Here is an 11249-nt window from a genome sequence, read left to right on the forward strand (position 1 = left end):
AAGGTTACTATGGCTTTACTTTAGACTTGGCAACCCGTCTCTTAAATTAAAAGAAGAACAGATTTTGACTACTCTGATTGTGTGGCGCATAATACTAAAACTGCACTGTAACTGTTCGAAAATTACCCTTTTCGTCGGCAATAACAGGAACTTACTGCCCGAAGCCGGTAAGGAGCGATCATCTCCTCAATCCTCCGATCTCTACAGGCCATTTTCAAACATGCAGCACAAATGTAAGTTGCTATTTGTCAGTCAGTGACAAAGATGTTCAGATTTTGAAAGAACAGCTTCTCCTCCTTGCCTCATAACACGAAATAAAATTGTGTTTCCTTCCCCTTAAAATGCTATAATTTCACCCCTGATTTTTTAATACGTTAACAATTTTTTCTTCTAAATAATGTTGCTCACTTTATGTAAATTTGTAATTGGTGGACAGGGTTTCAGGTTCTTCTAGCGTCTTTCGTCTTTAAAATTCAAAAAGCAATGCCAGGTAATTATTATTTGAAGTATTTTTGGCTAATATTTCTGAATATTTTTTAAAATAGATTGATATCAATTGACTGAGTGGTTTTAGTTATTGTAGGTGAAAACGGTTGTTGCAATTGGTTAACTGGCTTAGGTGTCATTTACTCAGCTAACGAACTGCCTTTGGTTGTAGTTAAACTCAGTTCTACGTGCTATTGAAATACATATTTTCAATGGGTTTTAGTTAACATCAAGCTCATAAAGATTTGAGAAACATTTTGTTCTCCTCACTATAAGCTTTACTGCACAAGGGTGAGAATTTTTTGTCTCGGAGTATCACATATCATAAACTGCCACGTCGATCGCGTCTACACTGACAAGAAACATCTACAACAGATACTGACGATATAGAGGAGTGAATATCGCAAAAAAAGTGTTTTCTGTGGTCTTTTTGCCAGACTTTAACGTAGGAGCCAACTGGGTCAAAAAAGGTTGCCGTAAAGACTACGCAAGAGAAATGGTGTTACTCTTTAGCGATCGAAATCAAGCCTCTAAAGCCAGGATAAACTGGAACAATTGGCAGCCTTATCTCTTTAGGTAAGGAGGTGGGTGGGCAACAGTTACCGAGAAGGCCATAGCAATATGTTTAAGTTTAACATTTCTTTTCATCCAATCTGATAGTTCCAAAGGAAAACTTAATTCCCATTCTAGAGCTAGTGTCCTTTCATATTCTTGAACTGACTTGTCTATGATCAAATTAAAAAACCTTGGAATACAACATTACAAAATAATATAATAAGATGAGGCTATTCACTCGCATCGGATAAAATAAGAAATGAAGAAAAATAAACGATGACGATAATAAAAATATTAATAAAACAAAATTAATAAATTTATAATACATATAGGGTATGAGTTCTACTTATACTACCTTGCGTGCAAATAGCTCAACTGAGAAGGTGATTTTGAAAGTCTATAGAGTCCTTTTAAGAACTGAATTATAAGTTTAAGGCTACATTCAATCACAGATAGCTCACTGACGTCTTGTAGCATACCAGCATGACAGCTCCTGCTTGTAGTGAATATATAGCAGGGTGGGTAAAAACAGTTAAAAGTGTCATAATCAAAAAAAAAAACCTTGGAGTCTTTTACGGGCTGGAAACAGTTCCGTTTCTAGATGGCATGTGACCTCGAAACAGCCAAGAGAGAGTGTTTATTTTTTAATAATGTTTTATTCCGTTAAAAACGTTTACAGCTCTTTCCAAAGCTCTAACTCTCTACTCATTAAAATCTGCAAAGAGTACGTATATCCCATCACGGCAGATACGCAAATACGGTGCATGTGCTTATGTTAAAATATAATCATGGTGCCAGTGTTGATGGAAAAAAGTTCTTGGGTCAGCGTTTTTTAAGATGGCGCAAGGCGGCAATTTTGAAGGCCTCCAGTGACTGCTTTTCAATGACACTATTTGGTAAAGAGTTCCAGTCTCTTATTGTACGTGCAGTAAAACTGTGTTGGTATTTGTTTGTTTTGGCACTAACTTGAATGAATTTCGTAGGATGAAATTGCCTAGTGCCCTGCTGTCGCCTTTTAAATAATAATATAAATAATATATAGGATAGTGCTGCACCATCGTGTAAAACAAAACTTTATGGTAATAAAATTCCTAGTCAAATCTCCAGTTGATAAAACATTGTACTTCTGGTATTCTCGCTCTAGTCCTTCTATTGAGCACTCTGACACCAGCTTTGCATCAGCTGAAATCGAGTAGGGTGGAACTTGTATAGCTGATAGACCAGAAACGTCTTTATGTTACTTTGTCTGGTCTCTTTCTGTGGGATGACCACAACCTTTAAAATGCTCATAAAACTGATCACATACAATGTGATGTACACCTTAATTTCCTCAGTTTAGCAAACCGCTGTGCATCAGAAGCTAGACGTCAAAACCTCCAGTGGTTTGCACTGCAATATTACGGAGAATGCTGGGCAAGAAATGGCTCTCTTAGTCAACTACTGTCAAGGTAATGACCTTTCTGATAAGAAAAAACGATCAACAGCTTAAGCGACATGCCAGTTTCTTTATTATCCGACATAAGTGTTTGTATTTAACAATTATTCCTCGAACCCGAATGGGCTCGGAGTTAATAGCCCATGAGGCCGAAGGCCGAATGGGCTACTGACTCAGAGGCCATGAGGGCGAGAGGAATAATTGTTTTAGCATCGAGAATAAAAAGCCTTTAGCTAGTTAAAGCTAGACTTTAATCTTTTTTTGCCGCCAAAAGACCCGCGCTTTTCGCTGCTATTGGGCTATAACATATAGCCTAGTAGTAGCTCAACCAATCAGAACGCAGCATTGATAATAGACCACTAGTTGGATTTTACTAATAACGGATATCCTACTCACATTGTCCTCGGGTCTTTTCTCGAACGTTCCGGCGGCTTTTCAAGTCCAGAGTCATATGTCAAAACAAGAAAATCAAAATCTAAACGGGTTCTAACCAAAAGACCAGCCTAATTTTTTCCTAAACTTAGATTTTCATGTAGCATTTATTTAAAAATAATTATTGGCGTTTTAGCATAAATATGCAAAAAATATCTTTCCGTAAGACATTAAATAGATTACCAAGAAACTGGTTCTTAGTATATTCTTATATTCAGTAACATTCTAGTATTTGAAACTGTTACAGTGTAAAGGACTCTTAGGGAACCACCTATTAAAATAATCAGGTTAATCCGCCAATCACAAGTCACGTTCACAAAAAAAGCCAATGAAAAGTGAGAACACGTGTTTAGGATTTCAATCCAAGCTCAGTTAGGCCCCAGTTGATTTCGCTGCACCGTCAAAGTGTCTGATGAGGGCCGCCAAGCATGAAGGAAGACAACTAAAACTGAACCAAAAAACACTGGAGAGAGTTCACAAGTTTGACTGGGTATAAAAATGGCTGGATTTTAAAAAGGTTGACTAACAATTTGAAACTAAATAAACTGATGCCTTTTTCTTCTCGATCCATTGCCAAGTTAGCCCCTTTTGTAGATCAAGGCATATAACTTCATGCGCAGCTTATACAAAAAATTTGAAGAATTCTTCAACACTGTGGCCTCTTACATGTAGTTTTATGCAAGAAGTAAGTTTACATCTCGGACGTCTTAGACACAATCGAATTTTCATCCTGTGTCCTCATTGCTTTATTCCACCAATTCTAAGTACAAGAGCCTATCCACATCGGCACCATCATGTCGGCCGGAAACCAACAAAAACATCTGTCACCGAGTTTTTCTACAAAAACGTAAATTTACCCCTCAAGGAGGTCATAAACATTAAGTGATACTTTTTCTAATACATGAGCTGTTCAGATAACAAAATTTCCCGAAATAAGTCAACCTGTATTACAGCTCTCTTTGCCGCCACGTAAATGCCGCGTCACGAAAAAGCTCAGAAATATTTTAAGCGTACTCTTCTATAACAAAACCAAGAACCCTTTCGAAGCGAAAGTTTGTATGAAAATTAGTTTTCAGCTGCTCTAATACATTATGAAAGTAAAATCTCAGTAGGATCCATAGTTTTGTAGTTTAAATTTTAGTGACGTCATGTGAAAACCAACAATTGCTCATTTGTTTTCAATTTGTAGAAAATAGAGAAAAATTCAAACGTTTTGCGCAGAAGAAAAAGCCGCATTTCTATACCTAAAAGCATTATATAACAAGGCGAAACGCTCTTTGATTTGCATAATTAATCAGATCATACTCAGCCTCCTTCCATAATTGCTGAATGCTAAGGATAAATCCTAACTCAAAATTCTGAGTAAACCAGCCCATGAGGCATCACTGTTCAGGTTGTAATTCTCCGACATTTGATTGAAATTAATATCGCCAATTTTAATTCTACCCTTTCTAAAAGGTACCCGAAGGATTCGGAAGGCAATTGTGTGGGAGAATCGTTCAAACCGTGTGAACAAGAAGATCCTAAATCACTTTGCGTAGGAAGAGCTTACAGAGCTTACTTCTATGAGTTTAGAGACAAGCAAAACTTCTCGTATCAAATACCAGTTGGTGGGGGATACGGTGAGTCTTACATGTTTTACAGTAAAAAATCTTTATATTTATCCTGTTTTTACCTCACCTGAAGTGTCACGTGTAATTCGCCGCTCCCTCCCTGTAGGTTGCCAGAAAGCTGTAGACATTGCATTCGTCATCGACACATCCGGGAGTGTAAAGCAAGTGAATTTCAACAAAGTGATTCAGTTTCTCAAAATGTTCGTCGACCGCTTTGACTTTCCAGATAGTGGGACCAGGTAACTCCTTAAATTTCTGTTATGATCGTTTAGCTGTAAAGTAACCGAGCCTCCTCGAAAGAAAGAATACCGGCCAATCACGAGCTGAAATGACTTGTTGGTCGCTAGCCTCATCCCGTTTTAACGTGGGTGCAGTTGGACTTACGGGATGAATTTGGCACCCTATGAGTGTCATGGAGAGGGATTGAAAGAGAAACTGAGAAGGATCAAATCTCACTGACCGCAGTTAAAGTTTCAGCGACCCAAGTTGAAGGGGTTACACATTGATAAGTCGTTTTGAAAACCCTTTTACGGATTTTTGAGTGTGATGGCTAGCCATCCAATTCCTTTTTTCATCACAAAAGCTCTTGCGGCTATTTCAAACCAAAATATAATAAAAAACTGGACAGACTTCAGCGAAGATGCGATTTAGCCTACTCCTTAAAAATAACTTACTGTCGAGGTTCTATCCTAGATATATATAGCGAGCACGTTTGAAAAGTAAAGCGGTAATTAAAGCCAGATTATTGGGCCGATTGGTTTTTTCTCTCGCGCCGCTCCTCGTATCGTCCCAGTCCTACTCGTCATAGACTAAGAGCTTTTTTGAGCAAACGGGATTACTGCGAGAGGGAAATTCGAAAAAGAGACAATATGATATCAAACCTTTTTAATAGCAAGAAAAAGTCTTTCTCTTTTTCAGAAGTAAATAATACATATTCTTTATTTTTCTGATCGTTAAGGTTTGCACTAATGAGGTTCGACCATAGAGTTTGTATCGACTTCATGTTAGAAGATTCAGTTTTTTACTCTCTACACGAGATGAAAAACAAAATCAGCAAGATGAGGTACAAAGGAGGTTCCACTTTCACTCAACTGGCTTTAAAGGAAGTTAAGGACAAAATATTTCAGGGAGCCACCCGCGCAGGTGTGCCCAAAACATGCATTCTCATGACTGACGGAAAGACCTATGGAGGGAGCGATAAGGTTATACAACCTTCCAAGGATCTTAGGGTGAGTTACAATAGATTACAAAACCGGTGAAGGGCCTCTTTATATAGGAGCATAGATGATGTCAGTCGACACCTCACTAGCTCAGATAGTTTAGGGGTGCTTTCCATTATGCCAAAATGGTCGGAAATCTTGGTCGAGAAATATAGAGAACAATTCGGTCTGCGTATAAATTTTTTGTTCAAAGTGGTCAACCTCCAGAGGTGGTGCTCTTGACCGGTCGGTCTGGTCCGACCGAAACTTGCCATACCATTTCCAAAAATTCTCGTTTCCAGACCTACTTTGGTAGCATTAATCAAAATTTCCATCAAAACGCAAATGGATCGCTTCGATTTGATTGGAAACTTTGCTTAGCTTCGCTTCCACTGAACAATGTCGTTCCATTTTCTCTTATTGATAATTCCACTGGTTTCTGACCGTTTGATTTGGCAAAATGGAAAGCACCCTAGGACTCGTTCTCTGCGACCAACATTTCGGTCAAGAGCGATGAAAATTTTGCTATAAGAAAACCCCCGCCCACACTTCCACCGGCACTTAAGGGAAGTCTAGGTAAGGGTGTTTCGCTGACGCCTGACCCTGTTCATGGCACAAATCATTCATTTTAATTCGCATCCAGATTTCAAGAATGTTGTTGCCACAAAGTGGGTCAAGCACCGCTATATGTTCACTGTCTTTTCAATGGCTCCAGTGCAGAAAGAGACACTGTAAACTGGGTTAAATTCATTATTTTCACCACTAGTAATGATTTAACCTATTAGAGTGGTTTTCGTTTGAGTGTCGTAAAACCAAAACCAAAGTAATTACTCTGGCCAATCACATAGGACACAGACAATACATTGAACCAATCAAAACTCGAAGTAATTACATGTGGCTGACGCAAAGCGCGGGAAAATGCATGCGAGCGCGTCACAATTGGCTTTGGTTTTACTTCTGATTGGATGAAAAGGTGGCGCGAATCTTTTAAGCCAATCGCATCGTGTAGAAAGTGCAAAACCAATTACTTTTCGACACTCAAATGAAAACCGCTCTAGTGTAACTTTTTTACTTTTCCTTCCCGCCTCGATTAGCAATGGGCTACTTTGCGGACAGGGATTAATTATGGCTTGCATCGAAAGTGTTTTTGATAAACTTGAACTTAAATGCGCTTTGTTTTCCCCACCCCCCCCCCCCCCCTCCCCCACCCAAAAAAAATAGCCATTGTTTCCAATTTCTCCTGGGTATTACAGTCGTCTCAAGAGAAATCGAAGACAATAGTTAAGCAAGGTTTTGATGGGTAAACAAGGTACATTATGATCTAGGGGAAAATGAATAGTGAGTTTATATACAAAGCGGACAAGGGACGGCAACGTCCTAAAGGGATCTAATTTTTAATTTAACGTTCTTCTTTGTAGTCTTTAGGTGTTCATATGATAGCAATCGGTGTCGGAGACGATGTAGATACTCGTGAACTTGCGTACATTGCTGGTAAAAATGTTATACTGTCGAGCTCATTTGACGAGGTTCTGACTAAAGCTGATCGCCTTATTGACCAACTAACTCTTGGAGCTTGCAGGGAAGTATACTAGGTAGGTAAAACTATCACCTGTTTACTGAGAATCGTTGACGAACCTCTCGAAAGTCCAGCTAAAGATGGGGTCACAATACCTAAAAATGGATGAAAGGCTTTTGTCAGTTGTAGTAAAATAAGTGCATGTGATCTTACATCTCTCGAGTGGTGTAAAATAAAAACTACATTTATATATGGTCCAATTAATAGGCAAACTAATCTAGCATATCGGAAGTGCTGAATAACATGTCGAAACGTTAAACTGATTAAAAAAACTATATGGTTTTCTTGAAGAGGTTTTTTGATAGACAGATTTTTGACCGATCAAACCCTCCTTTTTAAGATTTTATATTAAATCCGTGCGGATGCCATCAAAAATGATTATATTGGTAGAATGATTTTTTTATTATTTTAAAAGTCCCGTTTTTTCACTAGTTTTTTTAGTTTGTACACTACCTGTTTTATAGCCCCAGGAAAGGAAACATTAATTTATATCAGACTCATTTAACTATCCCCTTGACTTCACAGATCACAACGTTGTAAACATTACACAAGCTAAGGAGATTTGGATGCGTCAGTTTCAAGTGTTATCAATATACCAATAAAGATTTATGATTCAGTAGTTTTTTAACTCAAATTAAAACAAACCAGAGTCCATGAAGAGTCTCTCTCGTTATTATTAAAATGCGGTGTGAACATAAACCATTATCCCCCCACATGGTGATCCATAACCGGGTTCCGATCAATTCAATTTTTGAACACGCTCCAAGTAAAAACGCTACTGTGTAGCGTTTTTACTGAGTATGATAGCTCCATGCTAGTATTTAAATAAAACGGGGTTGACGTTTTTCCGAAAAGTGTGACTGAAACTTTGATTGGCGCGAAAGTTATTAATAATTTTTTTGTTTCGCTATGTTTGCTTTGTTTCTAGAATTTCGCGACAGAACTCGTCCCCAGGATCTTTGGCCTTTTCTCATCTTGGAAACCGGTCTGAAATTTTCCATATGAACCCAAGGCGAAATTGGTCCCGATAACCGGGCTCACGTGAAGAGGCCCTTTGAGACGGCGGTCTGTATTATTTAGGTTAAAGATGTCCTAAGACGACTTAAACGTCTCTAGCATGTAAAAACGGCCGTCCAAGATTAATGAAATGAATCGTGGCCGGGTTTAGAGGAAACTGTGCATCGATACCGGAACTATCCCTTCACAGAGCACTGAATACCGACTGTCTTATTTTTGTCTATAAATGAAACATTTATTACTAGTCGAAGCGTTCCTCTGCTCCTTGTACAACGGGAGAAATATTTTTAAATACATCTCTTTTCGTTATTGACAAGCTCGAAAAGATATTTTAAAAACTACTTCCTAATTCGCTAAACTGTCTCACAACAAGAACAAAAATTCTATTAGGTGACTGTCTACTAACAGTTCCTCACGGAAAACACATGAACAACCAATTTGTTCGACTAAGGAACTCAGTGAAAGCCTTTTTGCCTCAAATAATAACCAAAACTTTTACCGTCAGGTTTTAATGTGGTTTTAATGAAGTTTACAGTTTCACAGTTCTGTAACATTAAATACATCGTCTAAACAAAGTTTCTAATCCGAAGTTAACACGATATTTAAAAAAAAATTAAAACTAAAACTAGCTATTTAGCGTCATGATCGGCCGGTAAAGGAAACAGTTCATCTAAAATTCGTCTCTGATAGGTCTTTGACGAAAGATTTCATATGTTTACTAGGAATAGAAAGCTATTGAATATGCCTTACTTTAGTCATCAAAGACGGAGTTAGATGAACGTTAACTCATCAAATACAGATTTGTTTGCGACAGCTTAGAAAATTGAATAAAATGGTCTCAAACTTTTTTTTCCCGCAAGTCATAAAATGCTGAAACCGATTTTTAATTCAGCAAAATTTAGCTTTTCATGGGGTATATCAAGCCACGCTGGAAAAAAATTCAATGATTTCAGTTTTTCACGTTAGTATGCGAATAGAATGCTCTTTTCTTCTAGTTCATTATCAGCGCCGTTAACGATTAATAATACAGATTGCCATTCATAAGAGATTATCACGTCTAAGATACTTGACAGCCAATTTAGTACAATAAATCACTTCTGCCAATTGATGAAGCCGCCCATAGCCACTTAAAATGTGTACTTTATATGTATTCAGGCCTTTCATAATGCCAGACAGACTGCGAGCTTGATTGTCGGCGAGAAAATTGCCTGACAAGTTACAGCAACAAACTCAGCAGTATCTTTGTGATAATTTATGATAAGAGGATTTTAAAGCTTATCGCAGTGGTAAATGTTCTGGCTCCATTACCGGCAGTGTTTTAATTTCCCCAAGTTTGTTATCGGCACTAGGGACGGGTTACAGTCCAGTCGCGTGTCGAGCGTGTTCACACGGAAGTGTAAAATTTAAGAGAGCTTTGTCACGCCGACGCTTGAATCACCAAAAGTTAGTTACCCACGTGCTGTCCTTAACTACTGGTAAGGCAATAAATATCGTATTTGAGAATCATTTCCCTTACTCTCGATCTATTTTGGTATGTTTAAAATATCTCAGTACATATTTCCGCCTCTCAATTCGCTCATATTTTTATTTAGCCATACCCGGCAATTTCCTTTTTTTATCTTTTTCTTAATTTTAAACATCTATTTTAGGACCAATGTGAGCACAGGCGGTGTACGGTTTCAACGGCTGCGATTGAACAAATATGTAATTAGGCTAAGTGGATGGGCCTTCACAAAAATCAAAGTATGGTACACACGCACGGAGTATTCAATTTTAGTTCACAAAGCGTATAATAAAATTGCCTTTTTTGATTTAATTAAAATTTATCTACAACGGGGGTATTTATTCAAATGTCCTATTTGTAAACTATTTTAATTATCGCCCAGCTGCGGTTCCTTTACCTTTTCCTTTTGAGGGATTTTTTAAAATATGAGAAATGACAGTAAACAATACAAAAATCATAACAAAAAGTAAGATAAAATTCTAATTGTAGCCTTTTAACATGAAGTACATTTTAAGAGGTAGATAAGCAATATAGCTACAATTATCATTCAGTTAATTTTTTGACAATTACGGCAAGCCTGTTTAAAAGGGACAGCCACTGTCCTCAGGTAGCTAGTGTCCTTTCGGTAAAGAGCTTTGTTTTTTGATCAATCTCTCCTCGAGATTTTATTCGATTTTAGAACGCCACAATTCATGTAGTTTGCGATCCTATGATCACCTTTAACTGACTGGTGACTGGAATTCCTGGATGATTTCATCAGTAATGAAGAAAAATTGAGGGGTAGATTAAAACTATGAGAAAGGTGACTTTCTCAGATTCGAAGTGAATCAGTGAATCAGTAAATGGTTAGGCAGAGACCATATAGTTTGTTACCATGACTAAACGCCGCTGAGCTTGTAAGCGGACTCGCTGTCCCGATTCTTAATTCAACCCATTCCCGATCCCCACCCCCCACAACAGGATCGTTATACAAAAGAACATGTGACGCACAGTTTGGGACTAACTGGGACTTAAGCCCAGTAAAATGTGTGCACCAACAACATCGCTTGCAACGCTGCCATTTAATGGCCTTGAGTAATGAACAGTTCCACAGATCTTCTGCCCTTTAACAGGGACCACTAGTTGGCGAGAATCCGTGGGCACTGCTGCAAAAAGCGCCTGAAAACTTTCAAAGGTTTCCTTGATTGAGACTGATTTGTTATGAAAAATGACGAAGATATAGTTCCGCAAATTCGCAAAATTTTACAGACGTTTCTATGATTGGGCGGCAAGTTTGCACCTCACCGGCCATTCAAACGTCTGTTTTTTTTTCGCGACTTTGCGAAAGTATGTCTTCGCCCCCATCTATTGTATCACATTGAAACTTAGCAAGTTTGCTTATTGTAAGGCGCTCTTTCTAGCAGTATCGAGTGATTTTCCCTCCGTGATGCCT

General features: G+C 38.2%; 1 protein-coding gene across 1 annotated transcript; it reads left to right on the forward strand.

The window, feature by feature from the left end:
- Positions 1 to 220: 220 nt before the first annotated feature.
- LOC140930888 (cuticlin-6-like) lies at positions 221 to 7312 on the forward strand. Its single transcript, XM_073380606.1, has 7 exons — positions 221 to 233; positions 924 to 1062; positions 2376 to 2489; positions 4367 to 4530; positions 4628 to 4760; positions 5480 to 5750; positions 7139 to 7312. Exons 1-7 carry the CDS (start codon positions 221 to 223, stop codon positions 7310 to 7312), a joined length of 1008 nt encoding a protein of 335 aa, XP_073236707.1.
- The last annotated feature ends 3937 nt before the right edge of the window (positions 7313 to 11249 follow it).

This window comes from Porites lutea, chromosome 1, assembly GCF_958299795.1.
Source record: "Porites lutea chromosome 1, jaPorLute2.1, whole genome shotgun sequence".
In the NCBI taxonomy this organism is placed as follows: Eukaryota; Metazoa; Cnidaria; class Anthozoa; order Scleractinia; family Poritidae; genus Porites; species Porites lutea.